At 47.2% G+C, this 27,961-nt stretch overlaps 1 protein-coding gene across 2 annotated transcripts in view; it reads right to left on the reverse strand.

Moving 5' to 3' along the window:
• Window positions 1-27,961, reverse strand: part of nova2 (NOVA alternative splicing regulator 2) — a 281,551-nt gene that overhangs the window by 65,769 nt on the left and 187,821 nt on the right. For both annotated transcript variants that reach the window (XM_063059945.1, XM_063059944.1), the window contains exon 3: window positions 23,430-23,596. In XM_063059945.1, coding sequence (XP_062916015.1) covers window positions 23,430-23,596 — 167 coding nt within the window. The remainder of the gene's footprint in view (window positions 1-23,429; window positions 23,597-27,961) is intronic.

The raw sequence follows: 27,961 nt of genomic DNA on the forward strand, positions 1-27,961 counted from the left end.
GCATAGTGCTTAGCATAATTAGCATTAGCCATCCACATTCAGTTCCCACCGCTGTCCGTTGGACAGACAAGGCAAAGGAGAGACAACAGAAGCATACAAAATTATGAGGGACACAACTTACGCTCGGCACAGTAGCGTAGTGGTTAGCACATCCGTTAGTCTTGTGAGACCATGGATCTGCTCCTGGAAAGTCTTCACTCTCCAGGGTGCAGGCCTGGGCAAGGTTGTATGGAAGACCGGCTGTTGCCCATGCTGCAAGTCTCCCCTCTCCACGCCACCGATGTTGTCCAAGGGAAGGGCATTGGGACCCATACAGCTTGGCACCGGTGTCGTCGCAGGGCAATGTGTGGTTAAGTGCCTTGCTCAAGGACACAATACACTGCCTTTGTCTGGGGCTCGAACCAGCGACCTTCAGATCGCTAGTTGAATGCCTTAACCACTTGGCCACGTGCCCACATTAGCACAACGCTTTACAATACCAGTGACCCAGGTTCAATTCCTGACACTGCCCGTAAGAAGTTTGTACGTTCTCCCTGTGACGGCGCGGGTTTCCTCCGGGTGCTCCGGTTTCCTCCCACAGTTCGAAGATGTACCGGTCGCTGGGTGAATTGGTCTCGTGGGTGTAACTGGGAGGCGAGGGCTCTTTGGGGCTGAAGGCCCTGTTACCAGGCTGTATTTCCAAATAAAAACACAGCAATCAGTGAATCTACCAACCACCTTCACAAACTGGAACCGCCAGGGAGGGCCCACACAGCCAACGGGAGAGCGTGCAAACTCCACTCGGGCAGCGCTGGAGGTCAGAATCGAACCGGGGTCACTGCAAGCTTGAGGTAGTAGCACTACCTCAACGCTCTGCCGTTCATCACAAATGCTCTGTTTCAATGAGGTCTTGCAAACCGACCGGTAGTGACCCAGCACTGGACACTCAGCGGGCACTTCATCCGTGACTTCCTGTCCTTAATAAAGTGGCCACTCAGTGTATGTTCATGGTCGTCTGCTGTTGTAGCCCGTCCGCTTCAAGATTCGACGTGCTGTCCATTCAGAGATGCTCTTCTGCACACCGCTGTTGTAACGTGTGGTTATGTGAGTTACTGTCACCTTCCCGTCAGCTTGAACCAGTCTGGCCATTCTCCTCTGACCTCTCTCATTAACAAGGTGTTTTCACTCTGTGTGTGTGTGTGTGTATTTTTCCTTCTTATTTTAATTTATAGTATTTATTATTCTGTATTGCAGTGTATTGCTGCCACATAACAACAGATTTAGAAACCATAGAAACCATAGAGAAACTACAGCACAGAAACAGGCCTTTTGGCCCTTCTTGGCTGTGCCGAACCATTTTCTGCCTAGTCCCACTGACGTGCACACGGACCATATCCCTCCATACACCTCCCATCCATGTATCTGTCCAATTTATTCTTAAATGTTAAAAAAGAACCCACATTTACCACCTCGTCTGGCAGCTCATTCCACACTCCCACCACTCTCTGTGTGAAGAAGCCCCCCCTAATGTTCCCTTTAAACTTTTCCCCCCTCACCCTTAACCCATGTCCTCTGGTTTTTTTCTCCCCTTGCCTCAGTGGAAAAAGCCTGCTTGCATTCACTCTATCTATACCCATCATAATTTTATATACCTCTATCAAATCTCCCCTCATTCTTCTACGTTCCAGGGAATAAAGTCCTAACCTATTCAACCTTTCTCTGTACCTGAGTTTCTCAAGTCCCGGCAACATCCTTGTAAACCTTCTCTGCACTCTTTCAACCTTATTTATATCCTTCCTGTAATTTGGTGACCAAAACTGAACACAATACTCCAGATTCGGCCTCACCAATGCCTTATACAACCTCATCATAACATTCCAGCTCTTATACTCAATACTTTGATTAATAAAGGCCAATGTACCAAAAGCTCTGTTTACGATCCTATCTACCTGTGACGCCACTTTTAGGGAATTTTGAATCTGTATTCCCAGATCCCTCTGTTCCACTGCACTCCTCAGTGCCTTACCATTAACCCTGTATGTTCTACCTTGGTTTGTCCTTCCAACGTGCAATACCTCACACTTTCACGACATAGTGCCAGTGATATTAAACCTGATTGAGATTCTGGAGCAGAACAGGGCAGGGTGTTAGGAACAGGAAGAAGAGACATGTTCGATCCTGGTGTCTCTCTTCTCTCCGAAGCCAGTGGAACTCGGGGCAGGAGAATGGTTCGTTATGGCGAAACACGATTTGCCCAAACCGCTTCTGGCAAAGGCCGTGATTGGCCGATGCTGATGTCATGTGATGGAATGGTCAAAGGGGACACGAGAGATTCTGTTGGTGCTGGAAATCCCCAGAAACTCACACTAAATGCTGGAGGAACTCAGCAGCTCAGACAGCATCTATAGAGGGGAATGAAGAGTTGACATTTCGGGCTGAGGCCCTTCATCAGGAACGGGAAAGAAACTGAAGTTCTCTGGCACCTCTGACAAACCTTACAATGTTCCCAAAGCACTTGACGGTCCGGAAAGTACTGGAGAGGCGAGTCACTCTCGCAGACGAAACACAGTGACTTATTGCACACAGCAAGATCCCAGAAACAGTAACATGACACGGCCAGATGGTGAATCAAAAGTGAAGCTGATTGATTGAGGGGTTGGTACTGCCCACAACGTGGACAATATCTACCCGGGGGGCCTCAAATGGAACCCGCGGCAGCCCCTCCCTCACCCCCGGTAGTGTGGCACACCATCCAGAGTGGCCTCTGCTGTGGGGCCACATCCTTCATTCTCACCCTTTTTAGCCAGAGGGTGGTGAATCTATGGAATTTGTTGCCACGGGCGGCAGTGCAGGCCAAGTCATTGGGTGTATTTAAGGCAGAGATTGATAGGTATCTGAGTAGCCAGGGCATCAAAGGTTATGGTGAGAAGGCGGGGGAGTGGGACTAAATGGGAGAATGGATCAGCTCATGATAAAATGGTGGAGCAGACTCGATGGGCCGAATGGCCGACTTCTGCTTCTTAGTCTTATGGTCTTATGGTCTAATACCGCCCACTAAGCCGCTGCCGACAACGCTAATCACGGCCTGTGCCGCCTTCCCCGATTCACTCTCCCTGATAAGCCTGTGTGGTCAAGGAACCAGAGGGCTCGAGGCTTCCAGGAGAGTCAGGCCTCCAGCGTGAGCTCCAGAACGGGCAGGGGAGGAAGGGGTTAATGGACACTGCAGGGGTCCGGAAGGTCCTGATTGAAGCTCTTGTTAAGCTTGACGTGGTCTTTTCTACATTCAAACCCTGCTGCATCACCTCCTTGTAGCACGGCGCCCATGAGGACAGACAAAGGCATTTTCACACAGTCACACAGTCACACTCACACAGAAAAGACATCCTGCACTTTAATTTAGACCTTATCAGCTCAGAGGCCTGTGTAAACAGGCCTGTAGTTTCAGAGTGTCAGGCAGGGTGTAGATAAGATCCCTGGCTGCAGGGCTGCCTTATCAGAGCTCAAAACAGCTCATGTTTGGCAAATATCCAGAGCTAAGCCCCCTGATTACTCCCAGATTCCCAAATTTGGCACCTGCTCCCTAAATATAGCTCGGGTTCGCAAAGGTAGGCAGGGCCAATCTAAACTGCAGAGGAGGTATTGACTAGGGGGGTCCTTGCTTGCAAGCATTTTCCCCTCACCCTAACCCCAAGCCCAAGCAAAGACCACCTCCATGGAGGCCTTGTTCGCTGAAGTCAGAGGACTCACAGGACTGGATTTACCCCGTCCTAATAAATACACCCCGCCCCAGTAGCGGGCAACAAATCCACCAGCTCACAAAGATGAAGGCCGGTAGATGGCTAAATTGCATTCGGAGTTGGTACGTCACCTGAAATGCCCACAGATTTCTACAGATGTAACGTGGAGAGATTTCTAACTGGCTGCATCACTGTCTGGTACGGGAGAGTGGGGGATGGGGGGGCTACTGCACAGGATCGAAATAAGCCGCGGAGAGTTGTAAACTCTGTCAGCTCTATCCGTAGTATCCAGGACATCTTCAAGGAGCGATGCCTCAAAAAGGTGGCATCCATCATTAAGGACCCCATCACCCAGGTCATGCCTTGTTCTCATTGCTACTGTCAGGGAGGAGGGACAGGAGCCTGAAGGCACACACTCAGTGATTCAGGAACAGCGTCTTCCCCTCTGAACTGAATTGACTTTATTTCTTACATCCTTCATATATGTGAGGAGTAAAAATTTTTATGTTATGTCTCCGTCTAAAATGTGCAAGGTGCAATTTATAGTAATTTATAATAAATAGTATGTTTATAATTTTGGAAAATTAATAAAAAGATTTAAAAAGAAAAACATATGTACAACAGGACAGCCAATATAAAATAGAAATACAATTGTATCAGCATGAATTAATCAGTCTGATGGCCTGGTGGAAGAAGCTGTCCCGGAGCCTGTTGGTCCTGGCTTTTATGCTGCGGTACCGTTTCCCAGATGGCAGCAGCTGGAACAGCTTGTGGTTGGGGTGATTCTGGTCTCCAATGATCCCTTGGGCCCATTTTACACACCTGTCTTTGTAAATGTCCTGAATAGTGGGAAGTTCACATCTTCATTGGGCTGTCCGCACCACTCTCTGCAGAGTCCTGTGATTGAGGGAGGTACAGTTCCCACAGCAGGCAGTGTTGCATCCAGTCAGGATGCTCTCAATTGTGCCCCTGTAGAAAGTTCTTAGGATCTGGGGCTCAATATCAAACTTCCTCAACCCTCTGCCAGGGGAGGTGGTGGGATCTGGATTCACTCAGTCAATCAGCCAGCAATGGAGGTTAACAACACCCAAAGTGCATAGCAGTGGGGAAATGGCCCTATCTATTATAAGTGCAGGCCACATTGCACCCTGACATGCTCCAGCACCAGCTCTACTGATCTGCATTAGGAAATTAAGATGGAGTTGTGATTTTGATGGAATATGATGTCACTTCCTCGTGAAGTTCAGCTGTGTGGTATTAAAACAAACCATGGATGTGTACAACCCATGACGCCAGTCGGATCCAGTATCCCAACACAACAATACAGGCATGTAGTCACTGATCTGCCAACATCCAGTTCAAAGAAACAAGTAATTTTAAAAACGCAAACAGGAGGAATTCTGCAGATGCTGGAAATTCAAGCAACACACATCAAAGTTGCTGGTGAACGCAGCAGGCCAGGTGGCATCTCTAGGAAGAGGTACAGTCGACGCTTCGGGCCGAGACCCCTCGTCAGGACTTACTAGCTCTTCCTTCAGTTAGTCCTGACGAAGAGTCTCTGAAGCACCTTCAATTACTCCAAAAGACTGAGGTTTGGTAAAATACTGAAAGGCTTTTATTCGCTCCACAGTGAGTGTCTGCCCCCGGACTGAGGGGGAGGGGCAAGGCGAACGCCTTTATACAGGACTCTGTGGGAGGAGCCACAGGGGCAGTCAGCAGAGGGGTGTGTCCAGACAGGCAACCGAGTTACAACATATATACATGGTTTACCACAGTCTCGGCCCGAAGCGTCGACTGTACCTCTTCCTAGAGATGCTGCCTGGCCTGCTGCGTTCACCAGCAACTTAGATGTGTGTTGCAAAGAAACAAGCAACTGGACTACAGGAAAAACACTGTCGTAGGAAAGCATCCTCCATCAAAGTCTCTGAAAGGAAAATCTACAAAAGGTAGTGGATTCGGCCCAATTCATCATGGATAAAGCCCCCTCCCCCCACCCACTGAGCACACCTTCATGCAACGCTGCTGTAGAAAAGCACCTTCCATCGTCAAAGATCCTCACCACCCAGTTTATTGTCTTTTGCACACTGGTTATGCGTCTGGTCTGTTGGCTAAGGTCTTTCATTGATTCTATTAATGGCTCTTGGCTTTACTGAGCATACCCGTAAGGAGACGGATCTCAGGGTTGTATATGGTGACATTTATGCACCTTGATAATAAATTTTCTTTGGAACTTTGAACTTTGGTAGAGTCTCATTTAAGAAACTCTTAGAGAGGCGCATGGATGACAGGAGAGTAGAGGGATATGTAGGAGGGAAGGATTAGGTTGATCTTGGAGTTGATTAAAAGGTCTCCAAACATCATGGGCTGAAACATTCTCTTCAATGTCAACCAGGATCAGGTCAAAAGCTTTAAGTTCCTCGGGGTCTGTATCACAAATTACCTGACTTGGTCCAACCAAGCAGGGTTAACTGCCAAGAAGGCCCACCAGCGCCTTTACTTCCTGAGAAAGCTAAAGAAGTTTGGCCTGTCCCCTAAAACCCTCACCAATTTTTATAGATGCACCGTAGAAAGCATTCTTCTGGGGTGCATCACAACCTGGTATGGAAGTTGTCCTGTCCAAGACCGGAAGAAGCTGCAGAAGATCGTGAACACAGAGCAGCACATCACACAAACCAATCTTCCATCCGTGGACTCACTTTACACCGCACGCTGTCGGAGCAGTGCTGCCAGGATAATCAAGGACACGACCCACCCAGGCAACACACTTTTCATCCCTCTTCCTTCCAGGAGAAGGCTCAGGAACTTGAAGACTTGTATGGCCAGAATTGGGAACAGCTTCTTTCCAACTGTGATAAGACTGCTGAACGGATCCTGACCCGGATCTGGGCCGTACCCTCCAAATATCCGGACCTGCCTCTCGGTTTTTTTTTGCACTGCCTTACTTTCCATTTTTGTATTTTCTATTTATGATTTATAATTTAAATGTTTAATATTTACTAATTTTTACTATTTTTTATATTTTTAATATTTAATATTTGTAATCCAGGGAGTGGGAAGCGCAGAATCAAATATCGCTGTGATGATTGTACGTCTAGTACCAATTGTTTGGCAACAATAAAGTATAAAGTAAAGTAAAGTAGCACCCTGGGAAAGGGTTCACTGATAATGTAATTGTTGTGTAGCAGCAGTGTTTGGGTTGTGACTCGAGATAACGGGGGCTTTGGAATGTGCACTAGCCGATGAAGGTAGTGTCTTTTTTTCTTGTTGTGTGCCTGAGACCGAGGTGATCTAGGCCTTTTGTTTAGGGGAAGATGAAGGGAGAAGATGCCTGGAAGGAGAGAACGTAGACACCCGAAAGGAGTGGACTTGGAGTGAGGCCGGGAGCCGATGAAGTCTGGGGGAAATCGATGGAGGACCAGCGGAAGGGAAACCGTGAGCTCCAACTTGTGCACATTAGACTGTTTAATTAAAATGGGCCCTTTTCGTTTTGTTTTTCTTTACTAACCCTCTAGTCAAATTAAGAATAATAAAGTTAAATCGTTTAATTGCATATGGAGCACTGTCTGTTGTTTCCTGCTACTGATTTGTAACGGGGGAACACATCACGCAGCATCCACACAAACAAGAGGTATTGCACCTCAGATTTCACACGTTTGGCGGGGCTGGAGACAGTCTTCCCTAGACTAACGCCGCCGGCCGGACCTGAGGGTTGCAGGGGTTAAAGTGGGTGTTACGACTGAAGGTAATGAGGGGGGAGAGGGGAAAAGGTGGAAAAGAGCAAAAGGGTTAAGAAGTGGGGAGAGGAAGAGAGTGGGAAATAATGACTGCAAGGAATTAATCGTCCAGGATAGAAACCTAATTTTTAACAGTAAAATCGGACCTTATATCAGATATAACATCTGGACTGGAGAGTGAGTTGGGAGGGGTGAGGAAGGAAATGGAGTCAGGACTCCCTCTTCCAATCTCTGCTCAGCAGCAACACTGGGGCAGACACCAGAAAGAACGAAGTTCAAAGTTCAAAGAATGTTTATTATCCAAAGAACATGCATGTCACCATATACAACCCTGAGATTCATTTTCTTGCGGCATTCACAGTAAGTCCAAGGAACTTAATAGAATCAATGAAAGACTGCACCAACAGGACAAAGAACCAATGTGCAAATGACAACAAACTGCGCAAATACACAAGAAATAATAATAATAATAAATAAATCAGCAATAAATATCGAGAACATGAGATGAAGAGTCCTTGATGGAGTGTGAAGTAGAGTGAAGTTATCCCCTTTGGTTCAAGAGCCTGATGGTTGAGAGGTGACAACTGTTCCTGAACCTGGTGGTGTGAGTCCTGAGGCTCCTGCACCTTCTTCCTGATGGATGACGGATGCTACTTGCTTGCAACAACACTTTGTGGAGGTGTGCTCTTTGGTTGAAGGATCCACGATGGGCTGGGCTGAATCCAGAACTTTTTGTAGGATTTTCCATTCAAGGGCATTAGTGTTTCCATACCAGGCTGTGACGTGGCCAGTCAATACACTCTCCACCGCACATCTATAGAAGTCTGTCAAAGTTTTAGATGTCATGCCGAATCTTCACAAACTCCTAAGGAAATAGGAGTGCTATCGTACTTTCTTTGTACCTCACTTACGTGCAGAATAGACCCTTCTGGTACTTCGAGCAGCGCTGTCCAACCTTTGATTTAACCCTAGCCTAATCACAGGACAATTTACAGTGACCGAAGCACCCGGAGGAAACCTATACGGTCACAGGGAGAACGTCCAAATTCCTTACAGGCAGTGGTGGGAATTGAACCTGGGTCGCTGGTACTGTAAACTGTTATGCTAACCACTATGCTACCGAGCCGCCCCTTTTGTGTTGCATTGGTTACCGGCGGAACAAGTATTTTTGTTCTCCTTTACACTCGTGTACTGGAAAAGACATCAAACAATCCTGGGATTGGTGGGGTCCAGTTGGGACTAGGCAGATCGATAGTTCAGCACTGACTCGATGGGCTGAATGGCCTGTTGTTCTGTAGTTCTCTATGACTCCATGCCTGCCTTCAGGCCGGGCAGCAAGTTTTGTTCCTGATCGCTGGGAGACTTGCTGTGGCTGTACAGTCAGGTCGATCGCCGGCTCCGCGGTGTGATGGACGGCAGGGAGGGTGTAGCACCCTCAGCGTTGTAACAGGGGGCGGGGGGAGGAGGGGCCGGAGGCAGGGGAGGGTGCGTGAGAGAAGTCTGCTTCCCTCGTGCCCGGCACCCTGCTGTGAACGTGACAAATCCAAACAGAAACAGGTCGTTAAATAAGTGAAACAACAACTAATTATTGGCGCGGGGATCTACACTCACAACGCTGGCACTAGCTGGCCGTTGTGAGCATTTTACAGAGGCAGAGAAGTGAAGGTTTTGAGATTAAAAACTAAACCAAAAACAACAGCAAATGTTGGAAGTTGCAAGCAAAATCAGAAAACACAGGAAATACTCAGCTGGTCAGTCAGCATCTGCGGCACTTTGATATTACAGTGCTGCAGCTGTCTCTTGTCCCACCACTGCAGCCGCCCGTGGCTGAGCTCTGCACACCTCTCCCCCGTCCCTTCTCCCCCTGTTCCTCTGGGGCTGTGTTCAGCTTCCTTCCGCTGAATGCCGCAACATTCATTTAGGACATAAAACAGACTGCATTAGAGAAATGAGAACAGTACAGCACGGGGAGAGGCCATTCGGCCCACAGTGTTGTGCTGAACCAGCAAAACAGCAAATCAAAAACACCCAAACACTAATCCCTCCGACCTGCACCATCCCTCCATCTTCCTCACATCCATCAGCCTATCTAAGCATCTCTTAAAAGCCTCTGATGTATTCATCTCCACCACCATACCAGGCAGACCCGTCATCTCCCCCTCTCACCTTCAATGCATGCCCTCTGGGAAACAGATAGTCTCTGCCCACTCTGTCTATGCATCTCACAATCTCATAAACCTCTATCAGATCTCCCCTCAGCCTCCGAGTCTCCAGAGGAAACAACCCAAGTTTATCCAGCCTCTCGTGATAGCACACGCCCTCTAAACCAGGCAGCATCCTGGTAAACCTCTTCTGCACCCTCTCCAAAGCCTCAACATCCTTCCTATAGTGAGGCAACCAGAATTGTATGCAATACCGCAGATGTGGCCTAACCAGAGTTTTATAAAGTTTCAACATCACCTCCTGGACTAATAAAAACAAGCATTCCACAAGCCTTCTTGACTACCCTATCAACCCGAGTTAGCCACTTCCAAGGAGCTGTGAACTTGGATCCCAAAATCTCTCTGCTCAGATTAGTTTTATTCGTCACATTGTTGTGTCCACTCGCCTATAACGTTCAGACTAAGGAGCTGGTGGTAGACCTGAGGAGAGCTAAGGTACCGGTGACCCCTGTTTCCATCCAGGGGGTCAGTGTGGACATGGTGGAGGATTACAAATACCTGCGGATACGAATTGACAATAAACTGGACTGGTCAAAGAACACTGAGGCTGTCTACAAGAAGGGTCAGAGCCATCTCTATTTCCTGAGGAGACTGAGGTCCTTTAACATCTGCCGGACGATGCTGAGGATGTTCTACGAGTCTGTGGTGGCCAGTGCTATCATGTTTGCTGTTGTGTGCTGGGGCAGCAGGCTGAGGGTAGCAGACACCAACAGAATCAACAAACTCATTCGTAAGGCCAGTGATGTTGTGGGGATGGAACTGGACTCTCTGACAGTGGTGTCTGAAAAGAGGATGCTGTCCAAGTTGCATGGCATCTTGGACAATGTCTCCCATCCACTACATAATGTACTGGGTGGGCACAGGAATACATTCAGCCAGAAACTCATTCCACCGAGATGCAGCACAGAGCGTCATAGGAAGTCATTCCTGCCTGTGGCCATCAAACTTTACAACTCCTCCCTTGGAGGGTCAGACACCCTGAGCCAATAGGCTGGTCCTGGACTTATTTCCTGGCATAATTTACATATTACTATTTAACTATTATGGTTTTATTACTATTTATTAGTAATATATGGTGCAACTGTAACGAAAACCAATTTCCCCCGGGATCAATAAAGTATGACTATGACTATGACTATAAGTTCTTTCATCAGAGTATATACGCAGCACACGACCAGGCTGACATTCCACAATGTGCTGTGCTGATCGAATCAAACACCCAACTAACCTGGTCCCTTCTCTCTCCACAGCGTCCACATCCCTCTATCCTCTGCACATCTGTGTGCCCTCTTCAAGCACCTCTTAAACGGCCCCCACTACATCTTCAGTCCACTCCCCTCCCTTCCAAGCGGGGAGTAAATTCAGAAATCAGAAGTGCAAAGGGACTTCGGGTTAACTTTCATGTTGAGTTGGTGGTGAGGAAGACGAATTAGCTTTCATTTTGAGAGGACTAGAATATAAAAGCCTTCTCCCCATAACCATTGACGCCCTGACTAATCAGGAAGCTGAGAACCTCCACTTTAAATACGCTCAATGACTCGGCCTCCACAGTTGCCTGTGGCAATGAATTACACAGATTCACCACCCTCTGGCTAAAGAAATTCCTCTTCATCTCCTTTCCAAAGGGACGTCCCTCCACTCTCAGGCTGTGCCCTCTGGTCCAAAACTCCTCCACTACACAGGCAGTCTCCAGAGTAGGTTACATGGTCGGCACAACATTGTGGGCCGAAGGGCCTGCAATGTGCTGTAAATTTCTATGTTCTATGTAGAGGAAACATCCTCTCTATATCCACTCTATCGAGGCCTTTCAAGATTCGATAGGTTTCAATGAAATCCCCCCTCGTTCTTCTAAACTCCAGTGAGTACAGGCCCAGAGCCATCTAACACCCTTCATATGTTAACCTCAAACAAGGTGCTGGAAATCAAAGTAACACACACAAAATGCTCGAGGAACTCAGCAGGTAAGGCAGCATCTATGGAAATGAATAAACAGTCAACATTTCGGGACGAGACCATGCACCAAATGTTAATCTTTTAATTCCCAGAGAGACCCTCGTGCATCTCCTCTGGACCCTCTCCAATGCTGGCACATCTTTTCATTTTGGCAGGTCAAATGTGATGGCAGACTATAGTATTAACGGTAAGACTCTTGGCAGTGTGGAGGATCAGAGGGATCTTGGGGTCTGAGTCCATAGGACACTCAAAGCTGCTGCGCAGGTTGACTCTGTGGTTAAGAAGGCATACGGTGTATTGGCCTTCATCAATCGTAGGATTGAGTTTAAGAACTGAGAGGTAGTGTTACAGCTTTATAGGACCCTGGTCAGACCCCACTTGGAGTACTGTGCTCATTTCTGTCCACTTCACTACAGGAAGGATGTGGAAACTATAGAGAGAGTGCAGAGGAGATTTACAAGGACGTTGCCTGGATTGGGGAGAATGCCTTATAAGAATAGGTTGAGTGAACTTGACCTTTCTTCCTTGGAGCGACGGAGGATGACAGGTGACCTGATAGAGGTGTACAAGATGATGAGAGGCATTGATCGTGTGGATAGTCGGAGGCTTTTTCCCTGGGGCTGAAATGGCTAACAGGAGAGGGCACAGTTTTAAGGCGCTTGGAAACAGGTACAGAAGAGATGTCAGGGATAAGTTTTTTACGCAAAGAATGGTGAGTGCGTGGAATGGGCTGCCGGCGACGGTGATGGAGGCGGATACGATGGGGTCTATTTAGAGACTCCTTGATAGGTACATGGAGTTTAGAAAAATAGAGGGCTATGGGTAACCCGAGGTGATTTCTAAAGTAAGGACATGTTCGGCACAGCTTTGTGGGCCGATGGGCCTGTATTGTGCTGTAAGGTTTTGTATGTTTCTATGTTTCTTAGATAAGGGGCTGAAAGCTGCTCACAATACTCCAAGCGCAGGCTGACCAATGCCTTATAAAGTCCCTGTTTATAGAGGAAAGGAATAGTCAAGTTGCCTCTGCTGATCAGCAGAGCCCAAGCTTCCTGCAAGGGCAACGACTTCTTCCCGTGTCAGCAGGAAGTGGGCCACATGGATGGTGGACTCAAGGGACGAGGATGAGGCCTTGAGGAAGTGACACACACACACACACACACACACACACACACACACACACTCACACACACACACACTCACACACTCTCACACACACACACACACACACTCACACACTCACACACACACACACTCACACACACACACACACACATTCACACACTCTCACACACACACACACACACACACTCACACACACACACACACACACACTCACACACACACACACTCACACACTCACACACACACACACACACACACACACACTCACACACACACACACACTCACACACTCACACACACACACACACACACACACACACACACACACACTCACACACACACACACACTCTCACACACACACACACACACTCACACACACACACACACTCACACACACACACTCACACACACACACACACACACACACTCACACACACACACACTCACACACTCACACACACACACTCACACACACACACACACACACACACACACACACACACACACACACACACACACACACTCACACACACACACACACACACACACACACACACACACACACACTCACACACTCACACACACACACACACACACACACACACACACACACACACACACACACACACACACACACACACTCACACACACACACACACACACTCACAGAAGGGAAAGGAGGGGCGAGGGAACAAGAGCAGGAAGTCACAATAACCGCCTGAGCAGATACTGCCCATGTCTCAGCAGATTGTATCACTTCACCTCCATTCGACCTGACTGGAAGGACAAGATAATCGGAGTGAGTGGGCGCACTGGGGATTCAGGTCAGGAAGGCAGCTCTGATGAAGCACTGCCTGCAGTGTGGACAGCAGTTATTTCAGTACTGCCAAGCTTTGCAAACAACTGGACAGAAAGCCGACCAGTATTTCCTTAAAACACAGAATAGGAAAGTTCCTTTAACGCACAATGTTTGTACCAAACATAATGGCAAATTCAAATGAATCTCTTCAGCTCTGTCAGGATCCAAACCCCTCTCTCTCTCTCACAACTTCGGAGGTGCTATCTTTTCTGCCCCCAGCAACCCATTTCAGCCTCCCATCACTTTATCAACATCATTATGAGCCGTGTCATATGACGTGGGCGATCACGGTCTTTCCATGACCATGATCGGTCTTGGTAAATTTTTCTACAGACGTGGTTTGCCTTCTTCTGGGCAGTGTCTTTACAAGACGGGTGACCCCAGCCATTATCTATACTCCTCAGAAATTGTCTGCCTGGCGTCAGTGGTCGCATAACCAGGACTTGTGATCTGCACCGGCTGCTCGTACGACCATCCACCACCTGCCCCCATGGTTTCACTTGATCCTGATCGGGGACTAAGCAGGTGCTAGCGGAGGGAAGGAACAACCTTACACCTCCTTTGGAAGGAATGCATAGAAACATAGAAACATAGAAAATAGGTGCAGCAGCAGGCCATTCGGCCCTTCGAGCCTGCACCGCCATTCAGTATGATCATGGCTGATCATCCAACTCAGAACCCTGTACCTGCCTTCTCTCCATACCCACTGATCCCTTTAGCCACAAGGGCCATATCTAACTCTCTCTTAAGTATGCCAATGAACTGGCCTCAACTGTTTCCTGTGGCAGAGAATTCCACAGATTCACCACTCTCTGTGTGAAGAAGTTTTTCCTCATCTCGGTCCTAAAAGGGTTCCCCTTTATCCTCAAACTGTGACCCCTCGTTCTGGACTTCCCCAACATCGGGAACAATCTTCCTGCATCTAGCCTGTCCAATCCCTTTAGAATTTTATACGTTTCAATAAGATCCCCCCTCAATCTTCTAAATTCCAGAGAGTATAAGCCTAGTCAATCCAGTCTTTCATCATATGAAAGTCCTGCCATCCCAGGAATCAATCTGGTGAACCTTCTTTGTACTCCCTCTATGGCAAGGATGTCTTTCCTCAGATTAGGGGACCAAAACTGCACACAATACTCCAGGTGTGGTCTCACCAAGGCCTTGTACAACTGCAGTAGTACCTCCCTGCTCCTGTACTCCAATCCTCTTGCAATGAATGCCAGCATACCATTCGCCTTTTTCACCGCCTGCTGTACCTGCATGCCCACTTTCAATGACTGGTGTATAATGACACCCAGGTCTTGCTGCACCTCCCCTTTTCCTAATCGGCCACCATTCAGATAATAATCTGTTTTCCTGTTCTTACCACCAAAGTGGATAACTTCACATTTATCCACATTAAATTGCATCTGCCATGAATTTGCCCACTCACCTAACCTCTCCAAGTCACCCTGCATCCTCTTAGCATCCTCCTCACAGCTAACACTGCCACCCAGCTTCATGTCATCCGCAAACTTGGAGATGCTGCATTTAATTCCCTCATCCAAGTCATTAATATATATTGTAAACAACTGGGGTCCCAGCACTGAGCCTTGCGGTACCCCACTAGTCACTGCCTGCCATTCTGAAAAGGTCCCATTTATTCCCACTCTTTGCTTCCTGTCTGCCAACCAATTCTCTATCCACATCAATACCATACCTCCAATACCGTGTGCTTTAAGTTTGCACACTAATCTCCTGTGTGGGACCTTGTCAAAAGCCTTTTGAAAATCCAAATATACCACATCCACTGGTTCTCCCCTACCCACTCTACTCGTTACATCCTTAAAAAATACTATGAGATTCGTCAGACATGATTTTCCTTTCACAAATCCATGCTGACTTTGTCCGATGATTTCACCACTTTCCAAATGTGCTGTTATCACATCTTTGATAACTGACTCTAGCATTTTCCCCACCACCGACGTTAGGCTAACCGGTCTATAATTCCCTGGTTTCTCTGTCCCTCCTTTTTTAAAAAGTGGGGTTACATTAGCCACCCTCCAATCCTCAGGAACTAGTCCAGAACCTAAAGAGTTTTGAAAAATTATCACTAATGCATCCGCTATTTCTTGGGCTACTTCCTTAAGCAGCTGGGATGCAGACCATCTGGCCCTGGGGATTTATCTGCCTTTAATCCCTTCAATTTACCTAACACCACTTCCCTACTAACATGTATTTCCCTCATTTCCTCCATCTCACTAGACCCTCAGTCCCCTACTATTTCCAGAAGATTATTTATATCCTCTTTGGTGAAGACAGAACCAAAGTAGTTATCCAGTTGGTCTGCCATGTCCTTGTTCCCCATGATCAATTCACCTGTTTCTGTCTGTAAGGGACCTACATTTGTCTTAACCAATCTTTTTCTTTTCACATATCTATAAAAGCTTTTACAGTCAGTTTTTATGTTCCCTGCCAGCTTTCTCTCATAAACTTTTTTCCCTTTCCTAATTAAGCCCTTTGTCCTCCTCTGCTGAACTCTGAATTTCTCCAGTCCTCAGATGTGCCGCTTTTTCTGGCTAATTTATATTTTTCTTCTTTGGAATTGATACTATCCCTAATTTCCCTTGTCAGCCACAGGTGCACTACCTTCCCTGGTTTATTCTTTTGCCAAACTGGGATGAACAATTGTTGTAGTTCATCCATGCGATCTTTAAATGCTTGCCATTGCATATCCACTGTCAACCCTTTAAGTATCATTTGCCAGTGTATCTTAGCTAATTCACGTCTCATACCTTCAAAGTTACCCTTCTTTAAGTTCAGAATCTTTGTTTCTGAATTTACTATATCACTCTCCATCTTAATGAAGAATTCCACCATATTATGGTCACTCTTACCCAAGGGGCCTCGCACGACAAGATTGCTAACTAACCCTTCCTCATTGCTCAATACCCAGTCTAGAATAGCCTGCTCTCTAGTTGGTTCCTCGATATGTTGGTTCAAAAAACCATCCCGCATACATTCCAAGAAATCCTCTTCATCAGCACCCTTACCAATTTGGTTCAGCCGATCTATATATAGATTGAAGTCACCCATTATAACTGCTGTTCCTTTATTGCACACATTTCTAATTTCCTGTTTAATGCCATCCCCAAACTCACTACTACTGTTAGGCGGCCTGTACACAACTCCCACCAGTGTTTTCTGCCCCTTAGTGTTATGCAGCTCTACCCATATTGATCCTACATCCTCCCGGCTAATGTCCTTCCTTTCTATTGCGTTAATCTCATCTTTAACCAGCAACGCCACCCCACCTCCTTTTCTTTCATGTCTATCCCTCCTGAATATTGAATATCCCTGAATGTTGAGCTCCCATCCTTGGTCACCCTGGAGCCATGTCTCTGTGACCCCAACTATATCATATTCATTAATAACTGTCTGCACATTCAATTCATCCACCTTGTTACGAATGCTCCTTGCATTGACACACAAAGCCGTCAGGCTTGCATCTGCACCTTGCCTCCCAAACTTACTCTGCACACCTCCCTTAAATTTACCTCCTCTCACTTTAATGCATGTCCTCCAGTGCTTACATTAGTACCCTAGAGAAAAAAATCAGACTGTCTGCTCTGTCTATACCTCCGGTAATCTTATAATCGCCTACCAGCTCTCTCCAGAGATTCGGATTTATAGCCCATAATCTCTAATCCAGGCAACATCCTGGTGAAACACTATAGTCTCCACATCCTTGCTGGAAGAGGGAGTAAAGAAAAGCCCAATTCTTCAAGTGGCATTTAACCAAAGTTTTATACAGCACTGTCCAAAAGTTTTAGGTGCATATATATAGCTAGGGTGCCCCAGACTTCTGCACAGTACTGTAGTAATTTTGTGTATTTGCACTATACTGCTGTCACAAAAAAAACAAATTTCATGACATATGTGAGTGATGATAAACCTGATTCTGATCTGGGTCTCTGTTGTGGACTGAGTGGGAAGGGGGCAGGGAGAGGGGAATCATGGTTGGGAAAAGGGGGAGGGAGAGGGGAGGGAGCGGGAAGCACCGGAGAGACATGATTCTGAAACGATCAGTAAATTGCCTTGCCTGGTGTCTCAGGACTGGGTCTGTCTGCACCCGCAATGCGCACTCCCCCCCGACACCTCCCCGGCACTCCTTCTCTGCCGCCTGTCCCACACCCCTCCCGTGGCGCTCCACCCTCGCCATTCCCAACATCCTTTGCTCCCGCCAGATTTCCAAACTCGCTGTCCGCTCCACGTTGACAAATACAGTCCTGTGCCAAAGCCTCAGTGCCTTTGCTATCTATATGTGCCTGAGGCTCTTGCAGTGCTGTCTAACTGCAACATGATTTCCTGCTTCTTTGCTCAGTGCCCTGGCTACCCTATGCCTTCCCTTCAGTTGTGTGGCCACTTTCTGGGAGCCATGGACGTGGTCCCCAAGATCCCTTGAATCCCAGATGATAGGACGGTAGCATTGTCTGCTGGTGATGAGAGGTGATCCACAAGGATCGTGTTGGATCTGACCGAGTATTTTCTACGTGGGGAGCGAATTCAGGTATCAGAGGTGCAAAGGTGTGTTGGATTCCCTAGAGGTTAACTTGCAGGGTGAGTCGGTGGTGAGGAAGGCAAATGCAATGTTATCATTCATTCGGAAATGACTAGAATATAAAAGCAAGGATTTAATGCCAAGGTTTTATAAGGGATATTAAAAAAGTTAGAGATGTGGATGACGGAACGGATGGCTTTATGACCAGTTTACGAAAGATACAAGGGTGGACGCGGGGGCAGGTAGTGTTGCAAAAGCAGGGAGGCGGAAGAAGGACTTGGACAGATTGGGAGAATGGGCAAAGAAGTAGCAGATGGAATATAGCGTAAGGAAGAGGTGGTTTACAGTACCAGCGACCCGGGTTCAATTCCCGCTACTGCCTGTAAGGAGTTTGTACGTTCTCCCCGTAACTGCGTGGGTTTCCTCCGGGTGATCTGGTTTCCTCCCACAGTCCAAAGGTGTACCAGTCGGTAGGTTAGCTGGTCGTTGTAAATTGTCCCGTGATTATGTTGGGGTTAAGTTGTCGGCTTGCGGGGCAGCACGGCTCAAAGGGCCAGAAGGGCCTATTCTGCACTGTATCTCAATAAAAGGAAAAAAAGGCAGAGTATTTTCCAAATGGGGAGAGAATTCAGAAACCTGAGCTGCAACGGCATTTGGGAGTCCTCGTGCAGGATTCCCTGAAGGTTAACTTGCAGAAAAGAGAAAATCTGCAGATGCTGGAAATCTGAGCAACACACACCAAATGCTGGAGGAGCTCAGCGGGCCAGGCGGTATCTATAGAAAAAAAGTACGGTCAACGTTTTGGGCCGAGGCCCTTCGGCAGGACTGGAGGAAGAAAAGCTGAGGAGTAGATTTAAAAGGTGAAGGGAGGGGAGAGGGAAACGCCAGGTGACAGGAGAAACTTGGAGGGGGAGGGATGGAGTAAAGAGCTGCGCAGTTGGTTGGTGAAAGAAGCAGAAGGCCATGGAAGAAAGAAAAAAAATGGGGGGGAGCAACACTAGAGGGAGGCGATGGGTGGGCAAGAAGATAAGGTGAGAGAGGAGACAGGTAATGGTGGGGGGCATTAATGGAAGTTTCAGAAATCGATGTACACGACATCTGGTTGGAGGCTATCCAGACGGAATATAAGGTGTTGTTCCTCCAACCTGAGTGTGGCCTCATCGCGACAGTGGAGGAGGCCGTGGGCAGACATACTGGAACAGGAATGGGAAGTGGAATTGAAATGGGTGGCCACTGGGAGATCCTGCTTGCTCTGGTGGACGGAGCGTAGACGCTCGGTGGAGTGGTCTCCCAGTCAATATCTCACCAACATACCTCCTGTATATCGACAGTGAGGCAGTGTTCATGGGTTCAATGTCCATTCAGAAATCGGATGGCAGAGGGGAAGAAGCTGTTCCTGAATCGTTGAGAGTGTGCCTTCAGGCTTCTATACCTCCTTCCTGACGGTAGCCATGAGAACAAGGCATGACCTGGGTGAAGGGGGTCCGTAGTGATGGATGGGGCCTTTCTGAGGCACCACTTGGGTATTTGGAGTACCCTGAACAGTTTTGGGCCCTGGGCGAAGAACGATGGTGCTGGAGAGCAGCTTCTTCGAGCTCATCTACAGAAACAGCTTAATTTCCACCATTAATGTCTCTTTCTTCCCTTTTCAAGGTGGACGGGGTTCTGTCAGTGCCCCTGACCTGCAGCTGTGCTCAAACTGCAGTTCTTACAGTGACAGTCCCACTCTTGGCAGGGCGGGGGGCTGGGGCGGCGGGGGGGGGGGTGCCTCACTGACCAGCTATTTTTCAATATCCCAAGGGCGGCCTAGAAGACGAGTGTGCTTTTGGGGTTTCGAGGTTTCGCGGCCCTGGGGAGGAGCCGATTCTACGCCGGTGCATCTGACAGAGGCGACGCGGGAGAAAACGGAACATCGGGAACAGTCGGAGGTCTTGGCGCTTGGGTAATCGATCTCTCTCTCGTTGGTGGGGGAGAGTTTATTTCCGATTCTCGAGTTGCAGAACTCCAAAAGAGCGATGCGGCAGACCGCAATCAGCGAGTCGTTATGTTTATGTCTCCCCCCCTTGCTGAGTGGCGCCTCTATTAGGGAGAGAGAGAGAGAGAGCCTGTGGCATGTTGAATTCTTGGGTGAACAACTAATTTTTGTTGGGGTGAAGATCATGGCCTCTCTTGGGGGCTTTGCTATTGTTTGCTTGGTGGGCGGAGAGAGCGGATGGTTTTTGCCGAAAAAAGGGGAGGGGAGGGTTGATTCTTTGCTGCTGCTTGTCCATGGGGGGGGGTTGAAGGGGAGCGGGGGGGCTTTAATAGTTTTACTGTCATTCATTCTTTGGGATTTTCTTCTGTTTTCGTGGACGTCTGTGAAGAGTAAGAATTTCAGGTTGTACTGTACACATTCTCTGACATTGAATGGAACTATCGAACTGTTGAACTATTTACAAAAGGATGTGCTGCTACTGGAGAGGGTCCAGAGGAGCTTGATGATAGAGATCTTAGGGATGAAAGTGGTAATTCATAAGGAGTATTTCATGGCTCCGGGCCTGGAGTTCAGAATGATGGGGGGGGCAGTGAATCTCATTGACATCTACCTAATATTGAAAGGCTTGGAAAGAGCAGAATTTGAAAGGATGTTTCCAGTGGTAGGAGAGGATAAAGGCAGATGGCGCTGCCTCAGAATAGGGGGGCATTCCTTTAGGAACAGAGATGAGCAAGAATTTATTCAGCTCGAGAGGGCTGAATCTGTGGAATTCATTACCACAGGCGGCTGTGAGGGTCAGGTCATTGGGTATATTTAAGGCAGGAATTGCTAGGTTCTTGTTTAGTCAGGACGTCAAAGGTTACGGGGAGGCGGCAGGAGAGTGAGGATAATAAATCAGCCACGATGGGATGGCAGAGCGCTGATGGGCTGAATGACCTCATTCTGCTCTGTGCTGTGTGGTCTTACAGGCACAGGGCCACTGGTTTTTCAAAGAACAGTCATACTTATTCCCATCCTCTGAGTAAACCTCACGGATGCCCAGGCAATGGGTAATGAAGGGTCTCACGCTACAGGTCCCCACTGGGAACGTCCTCTATCTGCATCTGAGGAAGCATACTGAGGCAAAGGAAGGCCACTCCCTTGAGAGGGGATTGAGGTGTAGAGTGGAGGAGAGATCAGGATAAAGGCTGGAGTGAGGAGGAATGGGGGGGGGATGGAATTCCTCAGTGTTATTATTAAAGAGAACCCGTCCTGTGCAATTACAAAGGAAGCACCTCAACTTTCCTAAGAGTTTGCAAACATTCGGCATAACATCTAAAACTTTGACAAACTTCTATAGATGTGTAGTGGAGAGTGTATTGACTGGCTGCGTCACAGCCTGGTAGGGAAACACCAATATCCTTGAACAAAAAAAAATCCTACAAAAAGTAGTGGATTCGGCCCGATCCATCACGTGTAAAGCCCTCCCCATCATTGAGAACATCTACATGAAACACCGTCGTAGGAAAGCAGCATCAGTCATCAGAGACCCCCACCACCCAGGCCATGCTCTCTTCCCCCTGCTGCCATCAGGTAGAAGGTACAGGAGCCTCAGGACTCACACCACCAGATTCAGGAACAGTTACCACCCCTCAACCATCAGGGTCTTGAACCAGAGGGGATAACTACACTCAACTTCACTTGTCCCATCACTGAACTGTTCCCACAATCTATGGGCTCATTTTCAAGGACTCTTCGTCTCATGTTCTCGAAATTTACTGCTTATTTATTTATTATTATCATTATTTCTTTCTTTTTGTATTTGCACAGTTTGTTGTCTTCTGCACACTGATTGAACACCCAAGTTGGTCCGTCTTTCATTGATCCTAATATGGTTATTATTCTATTATGGATTTATTCAATATGCCCGCAAGAAAATAAATCTCCGGGTTGTATCATCATCATGTGCTGTGTTGTATAACGTGGACGATCATGGTCTTTTCATGACCATGATTGTTGTTGGCAAATTTTTCTACAGAAGTTGTTTGCCATTGTCTTCTTCTTGGTAGTGCCTTTCTCCCATGGTTCACTTTCCTCTCCCATCAAATTCCTTCTTTATCAGCCCGTCACAACTTCCGCCTTTCATCTCCCAACTTCTCACTTGATCACCCCTCACCTTCCTTCCCCCCTCACCTGGTTTCACCTAACACCTTCCAGCTTGTACTCCTTGCCCCTCCCCCACCTTCCGATCCCGGATTCTTCCACCTTCCTTTCCTGCCCCAAAACACTGACTGTTCATTCCTCTCCATCCTGACCTGCTGGGTTCCTCCAGCATTTTGTGTGTGTTCCTCTGTCTTGTGTATTTGATATTTCGGTAGTAAGTGGCCAAGTGATTAAGGCATTGGACTAGCGACCTGAAGGTCGTGAGTTCGAGCCCCAGCCGAGGGAACGTGTTGTGTCCTTGAGCAAGGCACTTAACCACACATTGCTCTGCGACGACACCGGTGCCAAGCTGTATGGGTCCTAATGCCCTTCCCTTGGACAACATCGGTGTCGTGGAGAGGGGAGATTTGCCGCATGGGCAACTGCCGGTCTTCCATACAACCTTGCCCAGGCCTGTGCCCTGGAGAGTGAAGACTTTCCAGGCGCAGATCCATGGTCTCACAAGACTAACGGATGCCTTTATTTTACTTAGTAAGTGAGTAATATTGTAAATATATTGGTTAATTGAGCATTCTTGTTCATTTCAACAATCTATTATGGGTTATATGTATAAACACGTGAATTCCATACATCATCACGTTACCACGTGATACATGTTTACCTTGCTTAGGGTAAAAACAAACTCCACAACTAATCTCCTGACCCTCTTGTTTTTTTTCAATTAGACTAACATTTTGGGGTTACAAAATGTAACATTCTGGCTTTCCAGCATCTGCAGAATCCCTCGTATATCGATTAAAGTACAGGTGTAAAAACTAGCATATTCTGTCCATTTGAATGATAAAATAATTTAACTCTAGATTCTACTCTCCCGAGCTTGGATTTGTGGGACCTTGGTAAACATAGCAGACATACACGCTTGCCAGTTAATTGCGTGAGATTTGCAAGCTCCCGTTCCAAAAGCTGCCGTTCTAAGTGATCTGTTGTAAATCCCCATCTGTGCCAGTGAAGGAAATCTACCATCCACTAACTAACTAAAAACACACACACACAGATCGTCTGCCAAACCATTCGACTCAAGGGGAAAAAAAATGAGGAAGGGGAAATCAAAGCATTTTCTGGAGGAGCCCGTGTCCTGTCACGCACACTAGGTCAGCGCAAATCTTACTTGCTTGACACGGTCAGGGTTGACGTTGGTCTGGGGTTGGAGTATGTTGACCGGCTCCGCCTTGCCGACGTTCTGCGGCATCTCCCGGACTTTCTCTGCAATGAAGTCATGTACAGTGTTCAAGGCTTCCACCGTCCCCTGGATCAGGCAAACCCGCTCGGTCGTGCCTGCGAAGAGAAGGAAGGAGAGACGTTTTACACTCAAGACAAACCTGGAGTAGAGAGGCCTACAACTGGGGTCAATTCTTAATTCACCTTGACCATATGAGGAGCATTTGATGGCTCTGGGCCTGTATTCACTGGAATTCAGTAAAATGAGGGGAAACCTCACTGAAACCTATCGAATGGTGAAAGGCCTTGATAGAGTGGATGTGGAGAGGATGTTTCCTGTGGTGGGGGAGTCTAAGACCAGAGGACACAGCCTGAGAATAGAGGGGTGTCCTTTGAGAATGGAGATGAGGAATTTCTTTAGCTAGAGAGCAATGAACAGTGTAGAGTTCATTACCACAGGTGGCTGTGGAGACCAAGTCATTGGGTATATCTAAGGCGGTAGTTGATAGGTTCTTGATTAGTCAGGGCATGAAGGGATACGGGGAGAAGGCAGGAGACTGGGACTGAGAGGGAAAATGGATCAGCCATGATGAAATGGTGGGAGCAGACTCGACGGGACGAATGGCCTAATTCTGCTCCTATATCTCATGACACTATCAGATTGAGCAACATTACTTCTGAAAAAGTTCGAAGTAAATTTGTTATCAAAGTAGTAAATATGGCAAGATATACTATCCTGAGTATCATTTTCCTGTGGGCATTCGCAATAGAACTGAGAAATACAACAGAATTAATGAAAAACTACACGAACAAGACTGCCAACCAGTGTGCAAAAGAAGACAAATTGTTCAATACAAAAATAACCAAATATTAATAATAAATAATTAGAAACCTAGAAAACCTACGACACAATACAGGCCCTTCGGCCCACAAACGGAATTCTGAGAACATGAGAGTGGAGGAAGAGAGTCTGCAGGTTGTGGAATCAGTTCAGTGTTGGGGTGAGTGAAGTTATCCATGCTGTTTCAGGACCCCGATAGTTGAAGGGTAATAACTGTTCTTGAACCCGGTGGTGTGGGACCCAAGGATCCTGTACTTCCTTTAATTTGGTACCAGTGAGAAGAGAGCATAGCCTGCATCAGCTTCACGTCACTTCACACCATCGCGATCCAGAAAAACTATTACCAGGTGAGGAAAACAGAGATGAGCGGCCAAACACGTAGGCAGGGAGGATGGCGAATCTGAGGGAGCTGATCAGAATGTGTGGAGAATTTTTAAAAATTGGATTTGTATAGAATTTGCAGTTGGCAAGGAGCAGTAGGCCAAAGGGCCTTTTTTTCTGTTCTGCAGTTCTCTCTGACTTGCAGAGGAGTTTTAAAATGGAGAGGAGGGTCGAGGAAAATACTCTGAAGCCTCGGGTCCGGGCAGCTGAAGGAACTGCCGTTGTATTCTAGAGATATGGAAAATATAACAAATATTAATCTTAACAACAGCCAGTCTTCAGATCTGAATAGGGATTGTAGATTGAATTTAAAATGCAGCTCTGAGCAATGGTATTCCTGGATCTTCATTTTAGAGTTAATTGCAGACCAGGAAGCACCCAATTGATCTGAGATATCTGCATATGCATGAGTACAATCGACTACCCATTGACCTGAAATGGCTGCATAGCCATGAATACGGATCAGAGACCTCAGTAATTAACATTTTGTTGGTGGGAAGATCCAGGTATGTGAGTCAAAATCAAAAGAAGCATTATGAGGGCATTGAAACTATAGAAATTGTCCTGTTACCTTTGTTCTTTAACTTATAAAAATATGCTGTAATGTTGGGTTGGGGAGTGCCTCTCTGTTGAGAGAGGCTCCAAAGGCTGTCAGTTTGTGAGTGTCCTGAATAAAGACTATTATATCTCCCAGCTGCAACTCTTCGGTGACTTCATTCACTCTGCCAGTGAGGGCAGCGACTTGGTTCAGAGCCTGATCCAGAGGCTGGAACCAGGAACTGTGGATATTACTGAGGGAGGCCTGGGGGACTTGGAGGAGGATCTTCAGGCTGAGAGGCTGCAAAGCGAAGGGCTGGTGTGAGTCAGGGAGCACGGGGACTGAAATTCAATCATTGTTCCTGGCCTTGGCTCACAGGCGATGAACGAGATCCCAGGGCCTCCAACACTGGGCCGAATTCATCAACCTCAGGCCTAGTCCAAACACTGGGAGTGCAGCCAAAACCAACAGCATGGCTTACCAACTGCAGAAAAACTAAATCCCAAATCTGACCACCGGAGTGGCATAGAGTTAGCAGGAGGGGTCACAGTGCACAGTCATCTGGGCTGAGGTTTCTGAGAACCTGCAATGTGTCTTGGCTGATCTAGGGGTCATATTAAGTAGACTGCCACTAGACGCAAAGGAAGCACACACAAACCTTCATACACACACACACACACACACACACACACACACACCTTCATATACACACACACACACACACACACACACATTCACACACCTTCATATACACACACACTCTCACACACACACACACACACACACACACACACACACAACACACATACACACACACACACACCTTCATATACACACACACTCTCACACACACACACACACACCCTCATATACAGACACACACATACACACACACACTCACACACACACCTTCATATACACACACACACACTCTCACACACACACACACCCTCATATACACACACACATACACACACCTTCATATACACACACACACACTCTCACACACACACACCCTCATATACACATACACACACACACTCACACACACACACACACACCTTCATATATACACACACACACATACACACACACTCACACACACCTTCATATACACACACACATACACACACCCTCATGCATACACAAACACACACAGACACACATACCTTCATATACACACACACTCTCACACACACACACCCTCATACACACACAAACACACATACCTTCATACACACACACACACACACACACACACTCTCTCTCTCTCTCACACACACACACACACACACACACACACACACTCATGCATACACTCACACATACCCACACAACCACACACCCACACAGTGAGCATACAGACACAAACACACCCACATCCTCAAACCAACCCTTAGGCACACACAGACATACCAACACTTGCACACAAAAAACACACACACACACACCCATATACAAACACACCCTCACACCAACCGTTAGACACATACACACACAAACACACATATTCACTTTACACCTGCACGAACCAACACTTATCCAGACACAAACATAGAACATAGAACATAGAATAGTACAGCATAGTACAGGCCCTTTGGCCCACAATGTTGTGCCGACCCTCAAACCCTGCCTCCCATATAACCCCCCACCTTAAATTCCTCCATATACCTGTCTAGTAGTCTCTTAAACTTCACTAGTGTATCTGCCTCCACCACTGACTCAGGCAGTGCATTCCACACACCAACCACTCTCTGAGTAAAAAACCTTCCTCTAATATCCCCCTTGAACTTCCCACCCCTTACCTTAAAGCCATGTCCTCTTGTATTGAGCAGTGGTGCCCTGGGGAAGAGGCGCTGGCTATCCACTCTATCTATTCCTCTTATTATCTTGTACATCTCTATCATGTCTCCTCTCATCCTCCTTCTCTCCAAAGAGTAAAGCCCTAGCTCCCTTAATCTCTGATCATAATGCATACTCTCTAAACCAGGCAGCATCCTGGTAAATCTCCTCTGCACCCTTTCCAATGCTTCCACATCCTTCCTATAGTGACCACACTCTCAACCACATGCACACACAGATGTATTAATCGAAGTGTCCATTGTCACACACAGGTATACTTACTGTATGTGACATACTGTATGTAAACATGTGCACACGTAAAACTGTATGTGAAAACAGACACATACGTAGGTACATTTGATACAGTCACACATTGACATAAGCAGCATATCGATACATGTTTAACTCAATGCATCAAATAGCCTGGAGAGAAGGCAGGAGAACAGGAATAAATCAGCCATGCTGGAATTGGGGAGCAGATTTGATGGGCTGAATGGCCTAACTTTGCTCCTCTGTCTTATGGTCTCATATAAACAGTGACTAATACGAGCACATGGGCAGAGATATGCACACAGACGTGTGCACTTGCAATACATGTGAATATAACTGAACGTCCACACATTAAGTACACACGTGTGCAGTGATGCAAACGTAGCCAAGCATCCTGCCTCCCCAGCCCCCTGTTGCTCTCAATCCCAGCCCTTCCCCTTGGGACAACATCTGTCACGAGATTGTTGAGAACAAGGATCTGGGGAGTATTTAACTGAATCGTTAATTTGTAATGCAATCCGAGAGTGTTTGTTAAAGACATTGTGGAAGGCGAAAGAAATCAATGGAGGTAAAAGACAGTTTAAACGCCTGGGTGGGAAGAGTCACTTGT

The sequence above is a fragment of the Mobula hypostoma genome, chromosome 10 (assembly GCF_963921235.1).
Source record: "Mobula hypostoma chromosome 10, sMobHyp1.1, whole genome shotgun sequence".
Classification (NCBI taxonomy): domain Eukaryota; kingdom Metazoa; phylum Chordata; class Chondrichthyes; order Myliobatiformes; family Myliobatidae; genus Mobula; species Mobula hypostoma.